The sequence below is a fragment of the Brachionichthys hirsutus genome, chromosome 12 (assembly GCF_040956055.1).
Source record: "Brachionichthys hirsutus isolate HB-005 chromosome 12, CSIRO-AGI_Bhir_v1, whole genome shotgun sequence".
NCBI lineage: Eukaryota > Metazoa > Chordata > Actinopteri > Lophiiformes > Brachionichthyidae > Brachionichthys > Brachionichthys hirsutus.
In genome coordinates, this window is record NC_090908.1 from 11,234,681 (window position 1) to 11,262,667 (window position 27,987).

At 48.0% G+C, this 27,987-nt stretch overlaps 1 protein-coding gene across 1 annotated transcript; it reads left to right on the forward strand.

Moving 5' to 3' along the window:
- LOC137902708 (diacylglycerol kinase beta-like) lies at window positions 1-26,860 on the forward strand. The gene is made up of 26 exons (XM_068746796.1): window positions 1-67; window positions 1,085-1,161; window positions 3,853-3,873; window positions 4,426-4,576; window positions 5,306-5,368; window positions 5,601-5,852; window positions 6,014-6,166; window positions 6,526-6,575; window positions 6,772-6,846; window positions 7,156-7,275; window positions 8,120-8,237; window positions 8,390-8,478; window positions 9,339-9,455; window positions 9,798-9,896; window positions 10,204-10,314; window positions 10,395-10,468; window positions 11,600-11,674; window positions 12,189-12,274; window positions 12,365-12,454; window positions 12,814-12,974; window positions 16,736-16,800; window positions 19,225-19,315; window positions 19,401-19,602; window positions 25,554-25,674; window positions 26,566-26,626; window positions 26,762-26,860. The coding sequence occupies exons 1-26, from the start codon at window positions 1-3 to the stop codon at window positions 26,858-26,860; spliced, it is 2,688 nt and encodes an 895-aa protein (XP_068602897.1).
- Window positions 26,861-27,987: the final 1,127 nt, after the last annotated feature.

The following is a 27,987-nucleotide window of genomic DNA, read 5'->3' on the forward strand; positions in this document are numbered from 1 at the left end:
ATGGGGGACGGCAGCTGGGTGTGTCTGAGCCCAGCGGAGTTTGCCCAACTGCAGCAATACGGCGAATGTGAGTACACGTGTGTTACGGATGTTTGTGTTGTGTTGTGTTCGACAATTACATTTGGATTAAAATCCATTTCAATGTGAAGGAAGAACCTTTTTTATTTCAATAATGTAATGTTGTCTTGGTAAAAATATTTCCATTGTAGTTTGTTCCAGAGTTCAATAGCAGCAGGCAGGAGCACAAAGGACAATCTGGCAGAGACAAAGGTGCAAACAGAGCGGTATAAATATACAGGTCAATCAGAAACAAGCAACAGGTGTGTTTGAGAATGAGCAGACTCGCAGCCGATTGGCTGGCAGACAAGGTTTGACTGGAGACCGAGCAGGAGGGCGGGGACTAAGAGGAGCAGGAAGCTCCAGCAGAGTCTCTCGGTCTAAATTAAACCCAGATCAGATCAATCTTTCAGCGACAGAAACCGTGAATTCTTCTCTGCTGTCTGTGCCGTTTACGCATGAAGTAAAGCATCTTGAGTTCGTTCATGATTTCATTCTCCACACCTAATTGCTGTAAAGTTCATGTAATACATTCTAAACGCAGTCCAATGCGCTGAACTCTGTGACACCAGTTGCAAGACAGAGTCCTAAGTTTTAAAATGTTTGATAGTAATTAATGGGGGGTCCGACGTAATTGGTTAAATCAGGGCTCGGGCGTGCACGTTTATAAGTGTGTGTGTGTGTGTGTGTGTGTGTGTGTGCGGAATTAAATGAGGTGATCTGCACATGTGTCCCCCGGTAATTGTGTGACAGATGATCGCAGGAGGAGGTTTTTATTTTCCGTGTGGATGTGGGAATAGGGAAGTGAGAAAGACGCCGTGTCCCGTTTTCCTTCTCGCTCACGTGGCGACGACGGCTCGGCTCAACTGATGCAGCCGCCCCCCCCCGAGGACTTGTCTGCGTGGAGTTTACACGCTCTCCTCGTAGTCTGCATGGATTCCTCTCTGGCCTTCTGCGCCATAATGAGCCGAGCCGATCAAACCCTTTGCGGTGAAATTAAATAGAAAATGTATTTTTCCTCCTCCAGACTCCTCGAAGAAACTAAAGGACGTCCTGGAGGAGTTCCACGGAGAAGGAGTCCTTTCCAAATACAATCCCGAGCAGGTGCGTGCCTCCCCCCTTTTGTCCTCTGCTCACCTTTCCTTCTGCTTCATGCGAAACACACAAAACGTACAGCGGGATGCGGTCGGATGAGTCGAGTTCCTTCGGATCAGTTTTGGTCTGCTGAGCTCAGCTTGCTCTGCGGAGTCCAGATGCTCCAGCGGTTCATGCAGACCCGTTTATGGGGTCGTCCTTTTCCAGTTTCTGCAGGCATCCGTTTCTCTTTGAACAGGCATGAATAAATAAATACAGTCGTAAACACACAGTCAGCTATGGGTTATTTCTATTGCCTATCGGCCATAAGACTGATCAGGTGTGTCTGTAATCTGTTGATATGTGACGATTGCATCATGTGGACTTACGAATTAATTATTCATGTTCTCGCAAGGCACCGCCGTAGAAGCGAATGTTTTTCCATCATTTCAATCGAAGTCAAGCTTATCATCTGGTCACTAAGCAACCAGGAATTCATTTTAATTAACGAGCAGCTAACAGGCTAGTTGCGGTTTTACATGCATTTACAGGTCAGGAAAAAAAATCTCATTAAACATCTTAACTAATTTCACTTCCGTTAATTTACTTTTGCGTGCACTCATTTTATTCCCTCTCTCTGTGTGTGTGTGTGTGTGTGAGTGTGTGTGTGTGTGTGTGTGTGTGTGTGCGTGCGTGTACGCCCGTAGTCTCATCCCCTCCTTCCTTTCCCCTCCCTCTTCATCATCACCTTCGCTCCGCTGCAGCCGGCTCCTCGGTATCTGCGGTGGCACGACGAACAGCCAGTCCGGACATCTGGCGCCGTGGAAACCAAATGTAATGCTCATGTTGTCTTTCGGAGACCATGCTGTAATCTGGCGCCACGACGACGACGGCGGCAGCAGCTGTGTGTGTGTGTGTGTGTGTGTGTGTGTGTGTGTGTGTGTATCCATATTACTCATCGGTCCATTGTCTGGTTGTAGTGGAATCTTATTTTTAGTCCTGCCTCCTCTGAACATATCGGATTACATCAGGAATAATTGATTATTTAGCAAAGACCAATCATTAACTCTTTACGCCTCAGTAGGTAATTGGTTAAATGATCAAAAGCAGCTGAACTGCATTCTGGCCATTTTGCTAATGAGAGAAATGGCGCCGCCCCTTCCTCTCCCTCCGGTTAGCCTCCTGGGAGCAGTGCTGCAAATCACAGCAATGGATGGATGAACGGCTGAGGGTCGGATGCTTTTAGAGTTTAGACGGTTGCCCTCTATCGCACATTTTGACATTGCCATGACGAAACAATGCGATTTTATGTTGAAGATCATAAAAAAAAACTGCTGTTTGGACATTTTTAGGGTCTGATCTGCCGGCTTTTGCTGCAAAAGGTGATCAATTGTGGTGAACGGTGAAAATCGTTGGGATCCGTGGGACTAATTTTGTGTAAAAAAAACAAAATCTACTTCTCTTTAAGAACCGTGGCCTTTTGTTCAAAGTGATGAGCCCGAAGCTATATTTAGCACTCCGAAGATCCCAAGTACTTATCCCTCGTGTTCATTTCTGGTCCAGTGATTGTGAGCTGATCACAAACGACATCCTTGTGTTTTACCCTCAGATAAAACTGCACTTTAGAAAGACTGCCAACCTGGAACCTAACCTAACGCCGAAACAAAGACTATCAAATAAATGTGACGAATAAAAAAAAAAAAGACGAAATTATTTATGTTTAGATCGTATTTGACTTTGGGAGATGGTTCCAGGGTTGAAGGTGAGGTTTCTCACGGGGCAAATAATAAACCATGTACGACTAATATTTAAACAAGTATTTTAAAATATGAACACAGCTTGTGTAAAGATTTGGAGTGTATGTTTTTATTGGATCGTGCACATCTGTTTGAACCTGAATGATCCGCGATGCGCAGCCAATTAAAGCCTCAAGGTTTGTTACGGCCAAATAAGGAGAGAAGAGTGATGTGAATTACGCCTGGCTGGCGATGAGCTCTCAGGGTTCGGTCAACACTGTTAGCTGAGCGAGGACGGCGGCGCGTTCTCCTGTGATGGACGTTGGTTACGGCGGCGTAGAATCCTGCCCGGCAACAGCAAATTAGGAGCAAGTTTCCACGTCTGGTCGCGACAAAAGAGATCAAAGCTTTACTTTTGACCTGATCTGGTGTGAACAGGTTTCCTGGAGCTGAACCTGGACCGCAATCAAAATCCTCATGTCAAGGGCTGCACTGTAAAAAAATAAGTAGTTCAGCACCTGGATTTACATGTAGTCATAAACGGTACTTTTGTTCCTCTATGGATACGAACCCCTGATTTTGGTGCTGCAAAGCGACGATGCTTTTTGTACATATAAAATAAATAAAAGAACACGGTTGGTTTATTGATTTACAGAAAATGTTCTGTACATTTATAATTGATTTTTGTTAATCTGAGAGATTCTGTTGAGCAGAACCTCGGTGGAGGTGATGAAACCTGCCGTTGGAGCTTGTGTGGCAAACGTTGAAGTTTCTTTTAGCATGTGTTGCTGTTGGAACTCCACAGGTCACTTTCCTTTCTTTTGTAATTCACTAAAAAACACGACTGTCCCGCCTGGACCGAGCGCTAAATGAAGAGAATTCCTGACGCCATGACGTTAACCCCTTCTCTCCCGCCCTCTCCTCCCTCGCTCTTTCCTTCCTTCCTTCCTTCCTTCCTTCCTTCAATGTTCTGACCGATAAACAGAAGCAAGACGTTCTCAACCAAGTAAGGCTCGGCCCGGCGGGCTCTGCATGCTGTGTCGTTTCTGCATGAAAACATAACCCGGTCTTATCTGCTACAGATGGTCTGTCCCCCCCCTGCCAGAGAGACAAAGGTTCATGAGGGTTGTTGTGTTGAGCGATGAAAGCCTCCACGACAGGGGAAGCGTCGCAGTTTTGTTTTCAGCATCATTTCTCGGGGGATGCTAATAAGACTTATTTTGCTGTTTGTGTAGCCGTCATCACATAAGTCCTTTATTTTAATTTTATTTTTAACACCTAAAATCCATGAGGTTCATATCTGGGTGCAGCTTCCAGTGCCTCTATTCTTACTGGCGTGACATTTTACTGACCTTTCTGTGAAGTCTGAGAATGGTTTTGCCTTTAATGGCTTCGCTATTCAGGTGTTATTACTGCTGTAGAAAACGAGGCTGCAGACCTTTATTACAGGGCTGATCCATGGATTCATCATCACGCCGTTTCCATCCGTGGTCGCTGTGAACGTCCGACTTCCAGTGAAACCAGTGACGTGTTTGCCCTTCCCCCTTTCCCAATGCAGCCTATCGACTATGAGGGCTTCCGACTCTTCATGGCCACGTACCTGGAGAACGACCTCCCGGAGGAGCTGTGTCAGCACCTCTTCACCTCCTTCAAGAGCAAGACGGGCGGCTGCTCTCCGGATCCGACTCGTGCGGGGATGAGCTTGCTGGGTAGGCCGCTGCCGCCGATCGCCTCATTCGCCATCGCCATAACTCTGCTCCAAACTGGCGTCATGGTGGACTCAGAATTGGAAACACAATAGTTTGCAGCGTGTTCCTTCACCTAAATGAATTCACCTCGTCTTTTAGGATCTAGACTCTGTGTTAAATTCCTTTCTACAGACCAGAACGGTGACGCCGCGGGCTTTTTGGCCTCCCTTGTGCAGCGCGTTAGCTGCGTCAGCCTCCATCTCTCCATGTGGAGACCCTGGCATGGCTCCTCGCTGTAGAGCAGCTGAGGAGACAGATGGACGCTTGGGTTGGGGGTTCTATTTCTGTTTCCAAAAGTAAGAGGCGACAAGTGAATGGCAGCGAGTCAATCTGGCCGGGCTCGGTTCAGATCAGGGCGTCGAACTTTGATTTTTTTTTTTTTTTTACTTTCAATGGTGCAAAGCAAGAGTCTCACAAAAAATACAAAATAATATAAAAACATTAAAATTCAATCAAATAATTGTACTGTTATCTATGCAGAAGTAATAAATCTGAGTTTCCACATATTGTCAAGGAGCACAAAGATGAAATCTAATCATGGAAAATACTTCATGAGAGAGAAAGGAAAAAAAAATATTGAACGTATATCTTGAAAATATAACATTAAAAAGGTGAAAAATTACAAATGACTGATTCTTGTCGCCGCTGCCGCTGCTCTTCTTTCTCCCTTGAACCGATGGCTGACGGCAGAAACCCGCTCCATAGACGCAGGCATCTCTATTCAGACCGAAGTGGCCTGTGCCCCCATTACAGGTATCGTTATCAGGGTGTTGTCGTCTGATTGGATGAGAGCCCCGCCGGCTGTGACCGCCTCTAAGCTCATTGGTGCGCTCTCGTTTGTGTCGTCTTCCTGCTTCCTGTGCTCCTCTGCATCCTCTTGAGTTCTTAGAGCTTTAAATGTCGTGAAGTTTTACTGTTTTTCAAAACTCTTTAAACTCAATTTAACACCTCTTTCTCTCTCTCTCTCTCTCTCTCTCTACAAAAGGGATCAACGGGAAAAGCATTTTGTCCGCGATGGGAAGACACACGCCGGAACCCACGGCCGGCTCGGGAGCCACCACCTCGCCTTGCTCATCCCGCTCCTCCTCGCAGCGCTCCGGGACGGGGGCCCACACGCCTGGGGGGGCCCACCGATCACTCTGCAGCCAGGCGAAAACCTCGGAGGGCAGCGGCAGCAACGCCCTGACCCCCAACGCCGGCCCTGCCAGGTCACCGGTGTCCCCCAAGCTTTCCCCGGGTGAGGCAACTCTAATAATTCCTCAGGCCACGACGTGTATCCGCGGCGTCGGCGTCTCCCTGTAACGACCTCTGTGGCGTGCATCTTTCTCCTCCGTCGCTCTCATTTCACCGGAAGAAGCGGCCGCCCCGAATCTGAACGCGTCTCTTGTGCTCTGACAGAGAGGAGCTGCTCCGAGAAGCTTCTGTCGCTGAGGAGGAGCCCGTCGCCGCACGGAGGCTCCGCCCTTCCCTCGCCCCAGGTGGTCTTCCTCAAGGACATCGTCTGCTACCTTTCCCTGCTGGAGAGGGGGACGCCGGAGGACAAGCTGGAGTGTGAGTAACGGGGATTCGGGGATGGTGCGAGCGGGAGCAGCTGTCGTGCTCGCTGTGGCAGAAGGGGGTAATAAGAGTTCCCCGCCTTCGTAGCCGCCTCCCCGGGGGGGCTTTAAAAGCGGTGGTTACACCTCCCATACGGTCAGGCGCTTCCACCCCTGACTTCTTAAATGTCTGCTTGTTGCATTCTGACAATCTCGGCTAATTGGTCCGCGGCGCAGACGTAGCGCTCTTTGACCCCTTTTGACCCTTCCCGACACCTGGAGCGAGTCCAGGAAGGAACGCGCCGGAGCGCCGCTAATGATCCGACAGCATCTGAGTCACGGCGGCCACTCTGCTCTCTCCTTTCCCCCCCCCAGTCATGTTCCGGCTGTACGACACGGACGGGAACGGCGTTTTGGACAGCTCGGTGAGTGTCCTCGTCCCCCCCGCTCCCTCATCCGTATCTCTCTAAGAATAGAAGCCTGGACGCTTGTGTGTGCATGAGGTCATGTGTTCGTGTGCAGAAGCGGTCGTCTGGGAATGTATTTTTTTGCAGGGATTGTCCCATCGAGATGAAATATTCATACGTCACGTCGCGTTTGACGTTTCCTCTCTTTCAACAGGAGCTCGATCGCATTATCAATCAGATGGTGCACGTGGCCGAGTATCTGGAATGGGATTCGACCGAGCTGCGGCCGGTGAGAAACTGCAAACGTCTTCAACCTTTTATTGACGTCGACAAAAGACAGTCGGTTCGATAGATCCGAATGTAAACTCTTCCTGTACACAAGTTCTGTGACATCATCTCGCATGGCGAGCACAGAATAATAGCATTTAATAAGGATCTAAAAGAAGCCAGGCAAAAGTCAAGCAGATATTGATCTTGATTCGGATCTAATCCGATTGGATCCCGGTTCCGGTCCGGGATCTCCAGGGATCCCGTTTCCGGCAGGATGTGGGAATAATTCGACCCCAGATGCGGAATAACGTCGCGCCATCCCATGCAGATACTGAAGGAGATGATGGAGGAGATCGACTACGACAGAGACGGGATCGTCACGCTGGAGGAGTGGAGCAGAGGCGGCCTCACCACCATCCCTTTACTGGTCCTGCTGGGAATGGACACGGTACATGTCAGTCACGCCGGCTTCACGCTAATGCTTTTACCTCTTTTCACGTGGAGTACAAAGCATTCGTTGATCATCTCTTATGTGTCATCATTATTTGGACGGTGATGCAATAATCAATACCGTCTGCTGGGTAGACGATTAAAACTCACATTTTACTGACGGTGTTTTTTTATATATCTGACACGATAGCTTCTTTTTTCAATTTAACTTGCATACAGAATTTGGCTTCATTTTTCAAAATGTTATTGTTTTTGTCTTTGTCTTTATCAGATTTTTACTTCTGTTTTGTTATTTTATAGATTTTTTCTTCAACATTTATTTTTGTACTTTTTTCAGAATGTTCCCATTTTAATTTGCATATTGTTACATAACTTAATTTTTTATAAATTATATTCATCATTAATTGACTTGATGTCTTTTTTACATGTTACTACCTAAAATAATTGTTCATTTTTCATATTACATTTACCTATTTGTAAATTTTTTAAAAACAATTCTTGACAATTGTTTTCATTTTACAAAAATAAATTTCTTGTATTAATTTTTTTTAAATTGTATGTTTTTTTATTTCTATCTTGGCTATACTTCAAAACTCTACAGATCCTTACATCACTTTATTTATTATTCTACTTTATTTTCTAGATTGTTACCTATTTGCAACCATCTCAAGTCCATTCTTTTGCAGGTGCCACATTCAAACACGCACCGTTTAATAATCACACACAGTCGAAGATTACTTCCTGCTAATTTAAACTATGATCTACAAAGTCTGCAGCAACAAAAACTCGTCTGGGACGAGGTCGCGTCTCCGGCCTTCATGTGTTTTGTCGCCTCCTCTCAGAACGTGCAGGAGGACGGGCAGCACGTTTGGCGTCTGAAGCACTTCAACAAGCCGGCCTACTGTAACTACTGCCATACTATGCTGCTGGGAGTCCGCAAGCAGGGCCTCTGCTGCTCCAGTGAGTCTCATCCCGACCATCTCATCCCGTTGTCGGAAATGATCCTTGCTATTATTTCTTATTTATTGTGTGCTTTATGGGTTGTTTTTTTTGAGCTGCAGGCCCAATAATTGCGAGAACTTTTAAGTGTGTTTCTGCCTGTTTCCTTACAGTATGCAAGTACACCGTCCACGAACGGTGCGTGTCCAAAGACATCGCCGCCTGCATCAGCACCTACGCCAAGTCGCGTAGGCACACCAACGTAAGGGTTCCTTCAGCAGGAAAGATGGACGCTGCTGGGAAAGGGCCTGTTAAAGGTCGCGTTAAAGGTCGCGAGTGGCTCCTGTGTCTCAGCGTTTACGTGATTAGACTGGGATTCTGGGATTTACATGTCATCTTAATCCAGAAATATTCCTTAAAAGCGTTTCACCCAAGGAAAAACCAGAAGAAGCGTTTCAGCCAAACGTCGTTGTCTCCCCCTAGAGGTCAGACGTTTCCATTACACCCTAACCCACATTAGTTGGCACTTTTTTATGAGTTTCTGTACATTTTACTATGACATGTGTTAAGCATTTCAGCGTTAAAATGAACTAAACCTCTATTTTAATGATAGTAATAATAATAGTGCGTTGGGGTCAATCTGCAGAGAATCTGAGGTGACACTTTCTATTAACGTCAACTCTTCTGATGCCCCCCTGGAAAATAGGGTCAAGTATAATTCAGTGAGGTTCCACTTGTGCTTTTTAGGAGCCCGAAAGATGCGCGTCTCATGATTGGTTTCTGGTTGAGGTCTTTTTAATGTCGGATTGCTTCACCTGTGGCCGATTTTAGGCTCAATCACATCACATCAGCACTAAAGAGGCAGTTTTTATTTATTATTTTCAGAGACACAAATTCTATTTTCATCTGCCCCAGAATCAAAAATGATCTTACCCTGGGAGTAGACAGACCTCTGACCTCTGGTGAGGTCAAAGGTCAAATGCATGGTAAATAAACCATGACCACAGCAGTCTGAGACAACAGTTTTGCAACTTAAACTCAAAGCTGATGCTGAAACTATGAAATGCTTAATAACATGGAAGCTAATCGCTGCTTGTCTCTTCTGCCCCCCCCCCCCCACAGGCTATGCAGCACGTATGGATGGAGGGCAACTCTCCGACCAAGTGCGACCGCTGCCACAGAAGCATCAAGTGCTACCAGGGCCTGACGGGCCTGCACTGCGTCTGGTGTCAGATTACTGTGAGCTGGTTTTACTGACGTCACGTTCTAGCCAAATCTAACCGGTTTAACTGAAGCGTTTTACCCAGCAGTACTCTTTAACCCCCCTAGATGTCGCCACTATCTTGGAGTTTGCGCAACGTGTCAAAAAAGAAACTCAGTTGCTGCAAAAACTATGAAAAATACTCCCGAGTAACTCTTTAAATAATACCAATATACACAGCTATATAAATATATGTATAAATATTTAAGAACTTAATAATAATATGTGTTTCATGCTGCTAACATTCCCCACCCGGCCCCACAGATGGATGACGCCCACGCTTCTTATGCCCTTGCGTCTTGCTTTCCTCTCCTCTGCAGCTCCATAATAAGTGTGCATCCAATGTGAAGCCAGAGTGCGACGGAGGCGCTTTGAGGGAACACACTCTTTTGCCCTCGTACATCTGCCCCGTTGTGTTGGTGAGAACGTTTTTTCCTTTCGCCCATCCCTTGCGAACGGCTGCACATACGCAGGTTTATGCAAACAAACTCAAACAAACTCAATTTCACACCCGGCGATGATTCTGCTTTCGGGGTCGTGGTCTGACTTCTCAATTCTCTTCCTCGTGCCTCACTGACAACACCGATTCCACGGCTTGCTATCCAAGTCCAGGGCGGCGATGGTCACCCACCTGCAGAATATTGAAAGTTCATATTGATGTAATTGAGAAAACTGCATGCAAATGAGCAGGTATGAATAAATCAATCAATCACCCTTCCTTCTCAGGACCGTCATTCCGTGGTGAAGCGCGGCGAGGGCGAGTCGCCCCCCAGCACCAGCCCCGATGACGCCAATCAGATTTTCAAGTTCTCCCCTGGAGACGGACAAGCGCTGCAGGTCGTCCAGCCGCCGGCGGCTTTTGTATCTTCCAGGCTTTTTAATAATGCCGGGTAACGTTGGTGTCTTTCTGACTCCAGATCAGCCCCCTTCCTGGAACTCATCCGCTCCTGGTCATGGTCAACCCAAAGAGTGGAGGGAGGCAAGGGGAGCGGTAAGTTCCTGTACCCCCCCCCCCCCCCCCCCCCCTGCTGTGTTCATTTATCGACCACATCACGTGTGGAGAAAAGGTTTTAAATTAAATTTGATGTCATCCGTTCGGACTCAAACATCAGGCTAAAAAGACTTGGGTTAAATTAATGTCTTTTCTTTTTCAAAATAAAATGTGTAACTCTATTCAGGCCAATATCGCCTCCTCCTTTATTTATTTATTGTTTATTTATAGTCGAGGAGGGCTTTACTCCCCACTGAGCACATCAGAGCCCAATCATACCCAACAGCGCTGCCTCGTTTCAACGCATCGCCATAGCAACACACCACTTTATTGCCACCACAAAATAAATTATTCTCTATTAATAGATGGTAATGACAAAAAAAAACATCTCGATGGTGGAACCAGAGGCTTTTATTGTTTGTTTTATTATGTAACAAACAAACAAACAAACCTTTGAATAGCCGATTCGTCCTGCGCCGAGGTAACGATTAAACTAGATGCAAATATAATGAAGTCGCTTTATGAAATGTCAGTCGAGTGGGAGAAAACGGTGTTGCAGCCTTTTCCTGAATAAATAAAAAAAAAAGATGGGGACTTGTCTTAAAAATGTCAAACAGCATAAAATATAATAAAACTGAGTTTGACACTTTTAGCTTCAAGGCTACAGATGTTAGCTTTAAACATCTATTCGAATCAGATGGAGGTCGATTCTTCTTCTGGTGATATGTGGATTAAATCGCTGTCAGGAGTCTCCTCGTCTTTGACGTCGGCGTCTCCATCGTACACGCGAAAATTAGTCCTTTCATGCATTTATAATAAAGCTACGCTTACAGTGAGTTCAAATATTCATGCAGACATGCTACGATATTTATGGCTACGGCGTCCCAGAAAATTAATGTGGCTCGTAGGAAACCTTCGGAAGGCAAAGCGTGCATGTTTTAGTATCCATAGCTGAGGAGTCCACTGGGAGCTCATTGGTCCAGCTGGTGACGAGCTGCAGGTGACTCCATTTCCACCACGTGCTGGGAGCGTCTGATTGGTGAAGGGAAGAGGAGAAAGTATCCTCTGGGATTTTTAATACAGTGAGAAAATCAATACTGGAGGTGAAGAGCTCCTCCTCTCTTCTTCCAGAGTGCTGAGGAAGTTCAGGTACCTGCTGAATCCCAGGCAGGTGTACAGCCTGGAGCGAGGGGGACCAATGGTGGGGTAAGTCGGGCTGTCTTTGTCCCCCGGGACGCTGTTTCTAGTGTAGTCAGTCTGGAGGGGGGGGGGGCTTCATCAGGCCCTTAGAGCGCCACGAACATGCACACCTTTAATTCAGCAGCAGAAGGGCTGTAAAAGTTTTACCCCCGACGGCGATGCTGTCCTTCCACCTTTTAGAAATGGGCCAATCGCGTGCGCCCGCTTTACTGTCATTTACTCACCTGTAAATTTGCTGCCTTTCTGATGTGACCACTTTTAACTTGATGGCTGCCAGTATAATGTTTTAATCATTGTTGCAAGACAGACACTGGCAGCCAATAGAGAAGCGTACGATAAAACGTAGCGGGAGCGTCTCATAGGCCGCCGTCTCCATCTCCGTCTGACTGCAGCGCCTGATGAAACACAAAATCCTCATCTCTGAATTCTAATCTGTGCGTAATGCACTTTGACATTTGAGCATTCTCTGTAGAGAAAAAAACAAAAGCTCGTTGGTTAAAAGCGGATCTTCTGTTCGCAGGCTCAACTTCTTCCACGAGGTCCCAGATTTCCGGGTGCTGGCGTGCGGGGGCGACGGCACCGTGGGATGGATCCTGGACTGCATAGGTACATGGACCATAATGCTGGAGTCATATTATTGGATAGACTCTAATGATGTCACAAACTGTATCTCCCGGTGTGTCTTCGCCTTTGCAGATAAGGCCAACTTTGCCCGGCACCCCCCCGTGGCGATCCTCCCTCTGGGCACCGGCAACGACCTGGCGCGCTGCTTACGCTGGGGAGGAGGTCAGATCTTTACCGGGGTCGTTTTTGTGCTCGTCTGATCTCTTCCCAGTCCAGTACTTTGCTGTTAACGTCTCAAAAAAAGTCAGATAGAAGATTCAGTCGCCACGGAAACCAGCCGGAGAGAAGAAGCTTCACTCTGAATTTTCACTGCCGTACTTTAGAACTGCTAATAAGTGCCCGTGGTGCGAGAAGCCGGGACGGCGTTCCTGCTCCAGAGGCGGCGGTAGCTAATCGGCGCCACATTTCACCTCTTATGTGGACGCTTCGTCCAGAAGGTGTTGGTTCTGGACGTATTTCATGGCACGCCATCCTTCCTTTCAGTCGCTATCTCAACGCCTTCCTCTCTGGCCTGCTCTCAGGTTACGAGGGCGGCAGCGTCCTGAAGGTCCTTCGGGACATCGAGCACAGCGCAGAGGTGGTCCTGGACCGCTGGAACATCGACATCGTCCCCGACGACAAGGAGGAGAAGGGCGACCCCGTGCCCTACAGCATCGTCAACAACTACTTCTCCATCGGAGTGGTAAGAGGACGGAATTTAAGCGCCGTGTGCTCACGTATGTAGCATTAGCATCACAGACACGGTCCTCACAATAAGAGCCTGACGGAAACGGATTATGTGGTCTTTGAGGACGAGCAATTAGCAGATTCATCAGTGGGTTATACGCTGCTCTCTCCTGGGCAGGTTTGTGTCTTTTTTAATTGAACAAAAAGCAACGCGCGGCCAGGTTGCAGTTGCCTAGCAACGTTTATATCTCATCCTGAAGGAGATACAAGTACAAAGGCCCAGGGGCGTGTATTCAGAGGTGGCAAATAAGGCCTGAATGATCATCATCGCTGCCGAACCGAGATGCTTCGGGAGTTCATGGGCAACCAAAAAAAAGTGATCGGCGAAGCCGCCAGACCTCCTGCGTCGCGATTTGAACGCACGAGAACGAATCTGTCAACGCCGGACCTTTCTCGCCATCCGCGCAGCGACCGACACGGCAGGCAAAACGCCGTCGCCCCGCGGCGGCGTGAAGGCGGTTAACGTTTGCGCTCTGCCATGAGGTAGAGCTGAAGCACACGTCAGATGTTTCTTTGAGCCCGACAAAGAAATAATAACCGTGGGGAAGCATTAGCCCAAGGCCAATGAGCATGAACGAGGAGGACGTGTGGTTTGAGGTCGGCGGTCGCCGCGGTTGGGCGTTTGTAATGGCGTCCGTTCCATTGGGAAATGGAACTCTGTGCTCTAAAACAGCCAAATTAGAGCATATTCTACGTGTTCGTGCCGACGAGAAGCATTTTAATCATCTAGTATGTCTTATAGCTTCACTGCTCACTGCCTTTTAACACGGCGACAGATCAGCGAGCCTCCGGGAGCCGTGGCGACAGATGGCTGAGAATCTGTGCGCGCACGACACCTGAGCAAAAACGAGCTCTGACTCACGCCAACGATGCGGCCATTAGTAACCCTCAAATCCGGTTCCATTACCATAGAGGGTTCGCGCTTCCTGCCGTCCCGTGACAGGCCTGGCGACTCGGGGGTTTTGGTTGCTATGGAGACAGGAGGCTGGCAAGGCCGAATGGGAAAGCTTTCGACAGTCATCTGCGCTTTATCTCGCTGACTTAATTGCGGCCGGCGTGGCGTGGAACGTGCGGTTCAGAACTGCAAATCACAAAGTCGGTCTGCAGAAACATTTTGAGGGACAAACATGCAGGCAAATCTTCGTCTTTATATTTGCTGCACAAACAGTCACAAAAGTCAGTGTTTGTTTGTTTATAAGATTAAAAGGACAAGAAGGGATTTTAAACGTCCTGGTGTCGATAAGATTCTGAGGTAGATCCAAAATCTGTAATATCGGAAGAACGTCTTTCTTTCTGTCGATTGAATCTTAACGCTTCTGTTAAAGGCCGTGGAGGATGGAACCTCCGGCCACATGCGGGTCGGTATCGTTGATCCCACTTGATCTGCAGCCTGGAAAGAATCTTGAGGGGAATTTGAAAGAAGTGCCGGCGGCCGTTGGCACTTCACGCTGCAGCGAGGAACACAATCCCTCTGCAGCGTGTGTGTCTCCGGGAACGTTAGCGACAACGACGCTCCACTTTGTTGCACTCGGTCGGAACAACAGCTCTGCTGCAAGGAGGGATACAACACGGACGTTACGTAACTGACACTTTTACAGTAAAATAGAAAGAACACCATAGTGCACGTAATGAAAGTTTTGTGTTGCCAAGGCAACTCGGCATTTATTGATGCTACCGTCCGGAGAAAGCCGCTACTATCAGTCACCTGGTTTCTATGCCTTTATTTAATGGTTAAATAAAGGCTGCAGGAACAGCTAGAGTGTGTGTGTGTGTGTGTGTGTGTGTGTGTGAGATTGTGTGGTGCTGGCACACACCGAAGGTCAGGGGAAGTATCAGTGACAGGAAGTGAGCTTCTGCCAGATTCGGGGTCGATTACTACAGTAATGAACGACTGCACTGAGTGACACCTGGCTGAAGAACACACATATGATCCAACATGTGGACACGAGCATGTACACACACACACACACACACATTTAAATCATCTATGGTTTTTATGCCGGTGCTCCTCAGTGTTTTTTTTTTTCAAACATTCCTTATAGAGTTATAATTTATTGCGCACAATCAGAGAGCAAATTTCCCCCGTGCATCGTCACACGGTGAAAATAACGCGGCGCCATCAACTGGAGACCGTATGGTTGGACGATAATCATATGTTTCTGCTATTACCATGGAAACGTGTTCTTTGTTCCGAGCCGTGCACGTCGACTTCGCCAGACTTTCCATCGGATGCAGATGAAGTCGTGCGCTTTTAGGAGACTCTGACGTTTCTCTGTGACGTGAAGCGAACCCAGAGGCCGGTGAAACACGATCGCGGTGACCTGACAGATGGTTCCTCCTCCGAGGTGGCATGTTCCCGCCTCTGTTGTTGTTGTTGTTGTTTTTGTTGCTTGCCTCTCCCTCCACGTGCAAAACTTGAAACGGCAAGATCAAAGCAACCTTCATCACTCTGGACGACTATGGGCGACGGCAAATGTCACATATCGTTACAGCCACGCCGGACGGCTGCCGGCAGCGTCGGTCTGAAAGCACGCTGACGTGAACAGCCTGTCGTGTTTCTGGACGCCGGGCGTTGTCGTCGGGCTCTGATCCGGGACAAACGTTGCTGTCGAGCCTCTCGTGCGAGCTGGTGCCTTCGGATCGCAGCGGCAGCAGCAGCAGAACGATCTACCTGCGACATCTCCTCCGGTTCCCGTATCAAATTGTCAGTGAAAGCAGCAGATGCATCTATTTTAAGATGCGGACGTGCTGATGCTGTGAGAGCTCGGCACGCCACCTCACCGAAGGCACCGCCAGATGAACTTTGTTCAGCGGCACCGCCGCTTTTTGAGGGTGAGGGTGGGTGTGATTTTCCCCCACCTGTGTTTCACGGCCTTCCCTTATCCTTGTTGCGGAACAGCTGCACAGAGGAGGCGGAGCTCCAGGCTGGCTGTCGCCGTAGACGCTAGCGCCTGTCAGGCTGTGGGCAATTACGGTCGTCCCTCGCTGTATCGCGGTTCACCTTCCACGGCTTCACCGTATCGCTGGTTTTCTTTATATGCGTTGATATATTGCAGATTTTACGTTACTTCCTGTTCCTGTGAGAGTTAGTGGAACCCATCGGCTGTTTACCGGGGGGCCGGACGGATTGCGGATCAACCTGCGGCGGCGCCGCTCTGTGCTGCTCTTAAGACTCTTTCATGTTATCGTTCCGCTGCTCGAGCACAGAATTCCATATAACAGCATTCGGTTCAGCCACGCTGGAGGTGTTGGAGACAATAGCAACACATTTACGCTACAGGAAGGCGGCGGTGCCAGGCATTTCGGTGCTAACCAAAAGAAACACGACAATAACACAACCAACGCCTGAGTGGTTGGAGATGCAGAACGCTGATAATCCTCTGCTGCGGCTGTTTGTCTATGACAGAGGTCACAGCCGAGGCTGACCTCCAGGTTGAGTTGACCTCTGCCCCGAGACGGGGGGGGTTAAACAAATGGGCTCGTTCCAGCTCGGATCAACTTGTGACCTTTTCTGCCATATTTGTTTTTTGCATTTCATGGCGTTCCACACATATTAGAGTTCCGTTACCATGAATGAGGAAATGAGGCCAAGCCTGTTTTACATAATTCCGTTTTTAGGAGGTTTTTGGCACCGACCCCCCCCCCCCCCCCCTGATGTGACCATTTGCCGTGTTGATCAGTTAACGTTAATGTCGACCCGTTTGTTCCCTTCTACAGGATGCCTCCATCGCCCATCGCTTTCATCTGATGCGAGAAAAGCACCCAGAGAAGTTCAACAGCAGGTGAGAGGTCCGGGTGAAACACGCCGATCGGGCGGGCCGTCGGTATTTAACAGGGGTGCTGCTAAAGACCTCCCACTTTCGATCATCATCAATCAATCAAGAGGACAAAACCTGCCAAACGTGGTGCAATCAATATTCCGGATTGTGCTCAAACTGAGCCGACCCGGTCTGGAGCTGGCCAAGAAGTTCTTGATAATCTCTTTATCTTTTTGGGGCTAATTTAATCCAGATACGTCTGGGACTACGGTGGGTTCTGATGTTCAGCCCAGATTATCTGGTAATGTGAGGTGAGAGGTTCACACATCCGGCAAGAGAGGGTTATAAAAGATAAAAGTGAGATCCCTCTGATCCCACAATCCACCACCGTCTCCTCACACTCGTACCTCACACCGCCAGCCCCGCTCCGTCCCGGGCCTGTTGGACGGAGGGGACGCGCGACTCCTCACACGAGCTCCCAACGGTCACAATCTCCAGACCCTCCAGGAGCCCAAAGCCTAGGTGTGAATGACTTGGGAGGGATGCTGTGTATGCGTGTGCCTGGGCCCGTGGGGGGCGGGGGGGGGGCTGGCTATTGCTGCAGAGATGGATGGGTTGATGTTTTCTCTCAAAAAGCACTCTTCTTCACGTTCCGTAGGGAAAAAGACACGCAAGCAAATGATCTCACGTTAGCCGCTGTAGCCGTGATTTTATAGTCACGATGGCGCGAGTAGGGAAGCTGAATAATACATAAGCGCACAGTTCAGCCTCGACGGCTGATGTGGGTAAACGTTTTAACTGTAGAGAGATCAGGTATCGGCAGCTTCTTCACCTCCGTCAGGTGACGCCGCAGCCTCATTGTCTTCTCTCTGCAGGCGTTCAAGTAGCACTCTTTGTTCCACCAACCAGTTCCAACCGCATTAAGTGAGGCTTATTAAACGTAAGCAAACTAAGATAGCATAATATTAATTAACGTAGAACGTTTTCCGTGCTCAAAATGTTCTTCTTGCTGCAGACGGAAAGAAACGGCTACAAATCCATCTGATTGAGAGAGGAAGGTCAGAGCAGAGGGGACGGGGTCATGCTGGGGGGGACTAAAGGAGATTCTTATCTAGGTTTTGGGGTAGGAGGGTCACCCTGGGGGGGCGGGGGATGACTAAATAGAGTTCAGAGTTGTGGAGCCCCCGAGCTTTGTTTAAGCAACTGAACAAAACAATGAATGACTTTTCTGTGATTGGGTATAGCTTCCAATCCAAGCCAAGCCAAGCCCAGGGACTCATCACACGCTGCCCTTCAGATTGGACGGGGGGGGGAATACATTTCCTGCTTGTCCTACCAGAAAAATACCCACTTCAATAGGATTATTGCAGAACCTTTTAGTGGCGGCATTTGTTTTATCAGATGCAGAAAGATGGGAATAACGTTAGAAGGGGCTTAATGAAGTCGTGTTTCTCTCTGTTGCACTCTCTGTCCATGACAGGGGGGGGGACGGGGACATGAGTTAATTGCATTTCTTCGATGCCTCTCAAGTGAAAGCAGCTTAATGAAGTAAGGCGGCTCGCCTCACTGAGAATCGCAACCGTTCCTAATTGTGGGCTCAAATCTGCTCATAATCCCCTGATCTGACAGCAGCTGATGCATCTGGGGAGGCGCAAAGGTGAAAACGAAAGAACAAGGGACATAAAGACAATTAGCGGGGAGAAATAGAACATGTGGTCACGCGCAGCGGCTTAACACGTTTACAGTTTGAATGTAAAAGTTCTGGATTATTTGTCGGTTTTTCATATTGCGTTCCGTTCAGAATATTTAGCGGCTAAACTTTAGACTCTTTGCTGCCCCCTTGGGGATGTATCGGCTTCGGATGAGTCGAAGAAGCCGGGATGTTTGTTAAGATGAGATTGGTCATCTGCTTGTTTGGGGTGAAATGTTAAGCTGCTGTGCGTTGTGCGTAAATGGCACGGATGGCAAAGCGACGCGTTAATTATCTTGCTGTGAGATCGACGCAGGTTTCCTCACACTCTAAATAGACTTGCACCTTGAGCTGTAGATGGATAGATAGATGGTGTTTTTCCTGATCCACAAGCAATGGCCATCGTTCTACATTCAGCTCACCTCCAAGGGCATCGAGTAGAGACTGCGTACAATGTCACCAACAGCGGTCGTTTTGCATTTGGAGAGGTTTCCTCTCCCAGCTCGAGCTTATGGCGGATTGATGGAGCTTTGGCCTTTGTGGTCGTTTGGATGTGAACTGCCACAAACTGTCAGATTAATAGTGTGAGACGACCCAAGGCGCCGGACGGCTTCAATATGCATGCGTTCAGCGCACGCAAAACAAATCATGCTGTAGGCTCACAGCAACGGACTGAAGCCAGGATAGGATGTTTTTTTTATTTTTGTCCAAAAACAAACACATCTGTCCTCCATTTCTCCTCTCGATCCCCCCCCCAGAATGAAGAACAAGCTCTGGTACTTTGAGTTTGGCACCACAGAAACCATATCTGCCACCTGCAAGAAGCTCAACGAATGCATAGAAGTGGAGGTGAGTCCAAGTCGTGTCGAAGCGGTCATCACAGAAGCACGATGGGCCCGTTTACGATGAGAGCCGTCCCCCCGTTTCTTCTCAGTGCGATGGGATCATCCTGGACCTCAGCAACACCTCCTTGGAAGGAATCGCCGTGCTTAACATCCCCAGCATGCACGGCGGCTCCAACTTGTGGGGCGAATCGAAGAAGAGGAGGAACTACAACCGTATGAGCAAGAAGGTCCCCGACAGGATGCCTGCCAGCACCGTCATCGACGCAAAGGAGCTCAAATTTTGCGTTCAAGGTGAGTCAAAAGTAACCCGCTGCAATAAAAGGCTGCACAATTCACAATGTTTGCATTTCAGCGTGAGATGCGTTACACACAGGAAGTCATGCATGGGTTTCGACCAGCATGATTTAGTGGCTGCCTCCTCTGGGCTCACAGGCAATGACCTTTGGGAGACCCTGCACAGAAGTAGCTCCATGTCGCACACAAAAGCAATGTCGATGTCTGTCGGCCGTTTTTTTTTTGCTCGTTGCCCCGAGGCACTGTCTGTTTTTTTGACCCCCCACATCACAGGTTATGTCCTTAGTCTGGATGAGCGGTCCAAACTAGTCGACTGGCTCCGTTCCAGTGATTGAGAGGCTGCCGTTTTTTTCTCCAGAGCGATGTTGTCGGTCTGAACACGCGGGGGGGGGGGGGGCGTTGCACTAATGCGAACCCAGCAGTGTCCAGGTTTTCACCGGGGTGCGTCCGGAACAGACGGTTCAGGTCAAGGCTTGTGTGCCGAGCCGATGAGACGACACTCAAAAACACATCAAATGTAATTTACGATTAGCCGAGTACGATTAGCTGTATATAATCTTTTCCAAAATCCCAGCTATGTATCCTAGCTGTGATTTTTGATCATTTAGATTTTTCCCTTAAATTATCCATAAAAAAGTATTTAGAAAAACACCAACTCTACGCCGACCTCAATGTTTTCTCTTTCATCCTGTTCTTCTCTGTCTCTGGCCGCTTTTTTATCTCTACATCTGTACCGATAGAGCTAAACCTTGTTTCCATGGTGACCTCAGGGCGACACCGAGGTAACGCCGAAGGAGAGGATGAGCATGACATGAGAAACAGAGGGCAGAGGCCGACCGGTTATCGATGACTCATAGCAATCAATAATGGACTATACCTTCAGTTTAAGCAAAAGCAGAGAAACATTTGATCATTTTATGCAGGATTTAACTAAAAAAAAGAGCTGTTTTTCTCTTCTTCTACTACCTGGGCCCACTTCTCCACACTTCCCAAACAGTCACACAACACAGTACTAGTGAGAGTATTTGCAAGCATTGACTCTATTCATGTAGTAAATTAACAGCCTGGTTAACTCTCGGCCTAAATCCAGGCTGTAATCCCACAGCAGCCTCTTAAAGAAGTGAAGACGAACAAACTGACCTCCTTTGAATGGATTTTCCTTGTCTAATTGGGCAGATTAGCCAAGACACTCAGATTAGAGAACTCAACAACACACTGTCCAGGTTCATACTGTGAAATCTCTTGAAACTACAGTTACAATCCTTAAGTGAAAAATTGTAGGTCACTTCATTAAAGTGTTTAGAGTTTGTTTTTGATGTACAGCTTTGCATTTCTATTGGACGCCTTTACAATAAGCACATTCCCGTGCTCTATACTGTAGTATGTGCAAGCGACAAGCATGCTTTTGCTCCTGGTACGTGCCTGCCTGGGTGTTTATCGCACAACTGATTGTTTATGACGGTTGCTTTCTCTGACACGATAAACTAAAGCTTTTAAATCCATTTGCTGCAGCTAATACAATTAGCCAGGGCAACCCAGAGAGAGTGGAAGCTGCCCAGGGCACTTCTGTGCCTCAGTGTTGAAGCTTCAGTTGTCTGAGTCACCGTGTTGCTGCTCTGGTTTTTGTCCAGCGTGGACATACAGTAAATGGAAGTTGAAACAGAGACACGGCCTGCAGCGTATCTTTCTTAGAATGAATTACAGTCGCTTGCATCATGTGATTGTGTAAGGGTTCAGACTCAGACTCAGGAGCCGCGTCTAACCAGGAACTCGTCAGGTATTTTGCTTCGGGTCCCTTTTTTCTCCACCTGTGGTATGTTCATGAGTCAGCGTCATAAATGTTTGACATAAATGTTTTCCTCATAACCAGTTTTATCTGGTAAAGCCAATGATTAGTAGGTCTCAGTGCTGAAACCATCTCAGCCTTTGGTTAAACTTTAAATGGGTTCAGGTAGAGTTAACTCCACTTCTGGATTCATTCCTTTTCATTGGATCAGACAGTTTCTGCTAAGCTGCATTATTGTAGACCAGATGTGTGCAGATGTTCCTGAAGGAATTGGTGGCTGAACATTATATATATTTACAGATTATATCGATAAAAGTCAGTTCAATAATAGACATCCTGAAGGGCCTCATCACCACCGGGGAGAAACTTCCTGTTCTCTCATCTCCCAGGAGTCCTAATGATCAGACATCAAGGTGCAAACTACTTGGGAGGGGGGGGGGGGGGAGCAACCTCAGAGTGGTCTTTTAGATTTCCAAATGTTTTGTGAGAACCAGCGAGGCTTTCTGAATTTGAAGATAAGTGGGGTCAAAAGTCCATTTGTGTCAGCTGAGTGAAGACAGATAGCAGAAAAACAGGAGAATCGCTGACAGGGACAGGATTCACGTTCGAGTGCCCCGTGTCAGCCCCTGCCATCACTGCAATTCTCCTCACACTTTATCCGTGCACCATCCCCCCCCCCCTCCCCATGTGTTTCCTCCCCGTTCATGGGTCAGATTTCCTTGGCTTCCTGCTTTGGGTTAAGATGGAAACGGTGCAACATGCAGAAGCTGCAGAGAGGCAAACATGTGGGTGAAATAATGAGCATGGCTGCTAGGAACAGAGTTAATCATCCCAGCAGCCATTATGCAGATGACGTTATGCTATATATGACCAAACATTATTTTTATTATTATTATACTACTACTAATACTACATGAGTAGTATTTTTACAGGATTTTTTTCTTATCCCGGGATAATAAAGAATCCTGTGAATAAACCTACTTCCAGCGGATCGCCAGAGAAACCGGTACCAGCAGAAACATTACCTGTTGCGCAATCTCAGAGTAAAAAGGGCTCATGGCTCATTTGTTTTTCTTCTCCTCCTTGCCTCTCCTCCCTCTCTTCTTCCACCCATACCACCTCCAAGCACACTCCCTCCCTCCCTCACCTTGCTTTCTCTTACCCCTCCTCCCCTCGCTGCCAACGGTCAAAGCCGCGGCACACAACGAAGGAGGCTATTTCAGGCCAATCGCATCGAGAGACTGCATATTGCTTTCTTCTCACACAACAGAAACAGCGGACTATAATTACTCTGAACTGACTCCACCAGTCTGTGGAGCTGGAAATAGTTCCTGCAGAACGCTACTAAGTTCCCAGTGGACAGTGGGAGAGTAGCAGACTTCCCAGTCATACATTTACGCAAAGTTAATGACTGACAAACGAGGCCAATCAGCGTTGACGGTGATGGGAATGGAAAAGATGACAAAAGACATTTTAATAATGACTTTTTTTCCCCATCTCCTGTGTGGAAAATTCCTGTTTGTGGACAGAAACCCGGACACGGAGGAGAAATTTCACCATCTGGATGCTCACAATCCGTGTGTGTGTGTGTGTGTGTGTGTGTGTGCGTGTGTGTTCATCATGGCAGCATAGTGTTCTCTGTCCGATGGCCAAGTGCTGTCCCACATACCTTTACCTCCGTTGGGCTGGCGAGGTGAGCCACGGTTGCTCTCCACCATCTGCCACGGCTCCGGCTGCTGAGACAATAACAGCTCAGTGGGAAAGGTGGAGGTGGTGGTTGTGGTGGTGGGGGGGGGGGAGGGGCAGGTGGGCGGAGGGAGGATACACAAAATATGCCTGCTTATAATTATAGCCCCAACACCTCGAGCTGTCACACAATGAGTGCTGCAGCTATCCCACAGGGGGGGGGGGGGGGGGGGGATAATTTCACTTTCTAATTGAAGGGTTGTTAAAAATAGCTCGTCACTAAATTTAAAGCTCCTCTGGTGATATTCTGGATTTTTCTTCACATCAAAAAGGCTCACGAAAAGGCCGACAACCTGCAGTAAACACATCCCGCTACTAAGTAATGTGTGTCGCCAAAGCTTAATATAGCCTGTTTATTGTCGTCTTTCCTTTATTACCGTACGGACATGTTTGACGTGGTTGAATGCAATGACTGCTGCAGCATTTCGAATCTCAAGCTGCTGAAGCAATTTCTTTTTTGCCTGTTAACTTTCTTTTCTCCGGCGTGTCCGTTTGTTTTTTTTGAGCTCCTTAGTGAAGCCAGATTTTATTTCCAAGGTTCAGTTCTGGAATAAAGACATCTCCGGCTTCCTCCCACCACCAAAAACATGCAAATTAGGTGAATTGGTTATGTTAAATTGTCCGTAGGTGTGTGTGTGTGTGTGTGTGTGTGTGTGTGTGTGTGAGGAAAGATCCTCTGGAATAATAAATTAGAAACATTCTGCTGAGTCGCCGTTTAAGTAAAATAATGAATGCATTTTGAAATGACAGAAAACGGTGCAGCACAACCGTGATGATCCTGGCTGCCCGCCGCTCGGTAAAGCGATGCCATCCCATCCCATCCCATCCCAGAATGCACTGCGGCTGCGTTATGTAAGAGGCTGTGCTGGTCTATTCTTAGCTCTACCTCGCTGAGAAGTAACAGCGCTGCTTGCCTGAGAGTCAAAAGCACAGAGCGCTGATGTGGCGGGAATCATCACTGAGGTGAGAACCATTGTGGTTCTGCCATCAGGCCCTCGCACCGGGCCACGGGCCGGATGGCATGGCCATATTTGGTGCTCGGAGGAAGTAGAAGTGTACAGGTGGGAGTAAATCGGGGGGAGGTTTGTATGCCGGTGCAAGAAGAGGACGAGTTTATCCAGAAAGCGAACATGTCAACCTCAATGCACTACCTCTTCTTTATTACGCTGTTTTTTATCTGCAGTCACGGAGATTTCCACCCATTCCTCCCTTTAATTCCCATCTGTCATGGGAATCCATTCGCTCGTTCCCATTCTTTATCCCTTGGGCTATAAATGTCTATTTATTTTTTTCCAATCCTGTGAAGTGTCATCTTATTGTCACGTCGGATAAGTGTAATCTGGACCGTGGATCTGGATCTGACATTTATTTTTTTGGGTGTATTTGAATAAATTATTCAGCTATTATTCAAATTCTATTATTGACGAGCTGTAGAACTATTTGAAGCGTGCGTCCGACAGTCATGTCGGCTCTTGCATCATTACATCAATACGTTAAGTCATGTGCCCCGACCGTTTGATGTTAAGGAGGCCGGCCTTGCGCTGACATTTGCTTTGCTTTTTGGAATTGTCAATTAAAATAGAAAAGTTAAAAGTTAAAATATTCCAAGAAATGCCAGTATTTTCCAAATGATTTCCAAATCCCATTAAAGTTGACCAACTGTGTCTTGTGTGTAATTTTAGTATTTTTGCTGCTGGTGAATATTTGTAATGAATATTTTCATTATTAATGTATTTCATATTACAACAACAACAATGGCTAAAAAGCAAAAAATCATTGTAGGAAGTTACTTAAAGGCATAATAAGTGTGTAGGGAAATCAATCACACTAACTGTAGCATGAGAAGTCTTGACCCGGACCTGCCCTGAGGCTGGTGTTGCATCAGAACGGATTTCCTCTCCACAACAGCATCCTGTCTGCGGTCTGAAACGAAGCCAGCGAGGTGAGCTCGGGCCGACAACGTTGGGAAATCGCTAGCATTGCTTACGCTGCAGACAGACAGACAGACAGACAGACGACAGACGGGCCCGAAGCCTGTGGCTCAGTCACAACAAGCAGCCCAGTTGAGGCTTGTCTGGTCTGGATGGAGGACTGGAATGGTTGAACTGCCCCCCCCCCCACACACACACACTCCCTTTCTTCTCTCACACTGCCAGTAAACGGCTGGAGCCATTAAACCCAGCAGACTTATTGTCTCTAGATCCTCAGATTAAGTTGATTTGTTTTGTCATTTTTTTTAAATTGATTGATTGAATCTCAACAATCATAAGACAGCGTTTATAGAATCTGCTGCATGAGAACTTCCAGAGGGGGCCCGTCTCTCTCCTTGTACGGCATCCCTTATCCAGAACCAACACATCCAAACGTCTCTTGCGCGTCTCTCAGTCGTAACAGCTCTCCGTTATTCTCCATCCAGATTTCAGCGACCAGCTGGTGGAGGTCGTCGGCCTGGAGGGGGCGATCGAGATGGGACAGATCTACACTGGACTGAAGAGTGCGGGTCGCCGACTGGCTCAGTGCGCCAGCGTCACCATCAGGTCCGAACCTCCCATTTCAGTGACCTGTCCGACCTTTTGACCTCATTTAATCCAGCCTCATCCATGTCGCTCCCTCCGTGCTTTCGGCTTTCCTCCGGTCAACCACCTGGAAGACGTTTCCAAATCCGTCGCCGCGCTTTTTTCACGTCTGATCAAACACGCATCCCATTAGTGGTTTTTCTTTCTTCATATAAAGCGTTTCATCCCTGCCGCATCCAAACAACAAAAAGTTCCTAATCAATGAGACGCTCCGCCTGCATGCCCTGCAGTGCTGGAGGCGAGGACCGACTCCCAATCACATGATGACAGAGGACCTGTCGGTTGTGTTGAGTTATGGACTTGAACCCGGAGCCTCATTACAGAAGCTTCGTGTCTGGAATCCTTCATTATCCTGGCTTTTAGGAGTTTGGGTATTCCCGTATGGATTTAGGGAAAAGGATACTGATTCGGAGTCGATGAAATTCCAGTGGCGCTGCGGTCGCGTTCGTGCTTGGAGCGTTTGTTTTCCGGAGGTGTTTGTGTTTACAGAGAGCGAGACGGTTACTGTAGAAGAAAATTTACACGACAAGCCGCCTCGACCGGAATTAAAAGGGAATTAGTCGCCGTCATTCTCCCAAAATGGTGTTTCTCTAGTCAGAGAGCCATGTGTGAAAGTCTTAAATCAACTGTGTGTGTGTGTGTGTACAGTGGGTCTGTGAGTTTAAAGAGTGGGGGGGTCTGTCTGGGAATGGGTCTCATGGGAACAAAGGGTTCAGTGTCCTGGGACAGTGTGAACAGGCCTCATAGGTGTGGATGAGCTGACCTTCACAACCCCTAACCCCCCCCCCCCCACACACACACACACACACACTCTCTCTCTCGTTCATTCCTCTGGTGTCTTCTTCCCCGCAGGACGTCCCGGCGGCTGCCCATGCAGATCGACGGTGAGCCTTGGATGCAGCCCCCCTGTACGGTGAGATGTGATCCAGAACCCCTGCACCCATGGAGAACGAACCCTTCCCACAAACATCTAGTGGGAAGGGTGTGTTTCTCCAGGATCCAGATGGGGAACGCTTGAAGATAAACTTCTCTCCGCTGCTTCCTACAGGTCAGGATCACACACAAGAACCAGGTCCCCATCCTATTGGGCCAGCCTCAGAAGACGCCATTCTTTTTCTTCAAGAAACGCAACCAGAGCCATGACTAGGACACGCACACGGGACCGGAACACCACACACATGTACAGTACATTCGCACACACACACACACACACACACACACACAGGCCACCCACAGTATAGGCAGCTCCATCAGGTAACTGGGCTCACTGGGCCAGTTTGAAACTGGGAGGAGATTCCACATCAACGAGTGGAACTTGCCTCCGGACAAATCATCCCCAGCAGGAAGCTGCGGCGATGGCATGACTGCCGAGACGCGGCGCCGACCTGTTCCTGTGTAACCGTCATCCCCTAGTGTCTGGGTCTGGTCTCCGTAGCCGCCGAGTCGCTCCCCGCGCAGCACCGCAGCCGGGCTTCCCCTTACGTCCCTCAAATCAGGCAAAGGAGGTGATGTTGGAGGGACGGAGGATTAAAATGGCGTGACGAGGAAGATTTAGAGCGTTAGAATGGTATTTGTGGCTGCTTTGCACGTTCAGATTGTAAATAGAGTGAGATCCTGGCTGAATTATGAAATGACTCCTTCCAGGACTTCCCTACAGACCGGCGGGACGATGCAGCTGAGAGCAGTGGGAAAGCCTCACCCATTATTGGCTGGTTTCGTTTGTAGGTTGATGGAACAGTGGGGTGGAATGAGTGGAAACATGCAGGGATTTTAACCTTTTATCATCACTGGCCCGAAAAAAAATAAACATAAAACCACGCCGTCCAGCTCACAGGGCGTGGTCCAATTGTCTGGAAGCCCAACTGGATTTAGGCTGCCATCTTCACTGTTGCCTCCAAGCTAACGGGTTAGCGTGCTCCCCATTAGAGGGAGGTGAACCAGCGTGGGTGCATCGTGCACCTTCCTCAGGTTAAAAAATGGTTTAAATGGCAGCTTTACGAATCAATACCGGACCTCTGGGCTTCTGGAGGGTTGAATTACGCCGTGTCATCTGTATGGAGTCTTTTTATGTTCCTTTTCTTTCCTGTACGAAACCAATTTGTGCTCAAACACCATCATCAGAATTGAAAATCTTACAACTTCTAGCGTGTCAAAGATGGAAATGAATCCCCATAACGGATCCCAGGGTTTATATTTAAAGGAGCATTGACAAAGGATCTAAATGTATCTTTCTATTTCAGGGAGGGACTCTCTCCTCCACTGAAACCCTACGCC

Bases quoted from the DNA above. Each gene is read 5' to 3' on its own strand.
- LOC137902708 (XM_068746796.1), top strand. From the start codon at position 1: ATGGGGGACGGCAGCTGGGTGTGTCTGAGCCCAGCGGAGTTTGCCCAA. The intron at 4,577-5,305 runs GTAGGCCGCTGC...GGCTGACGGCAG, and splicing joins TGCGGGGATGAGCTTGCTGG to AAACCCGCTCCATAGACGCA. The intron at 16,801-19,224 runs GTGAGAGGTCCG...TCCCCCCCCCAG, and splicing joins CCAGAGAAGTTCAACAGCAG to AATGAAGAACAAGCTCTGGT.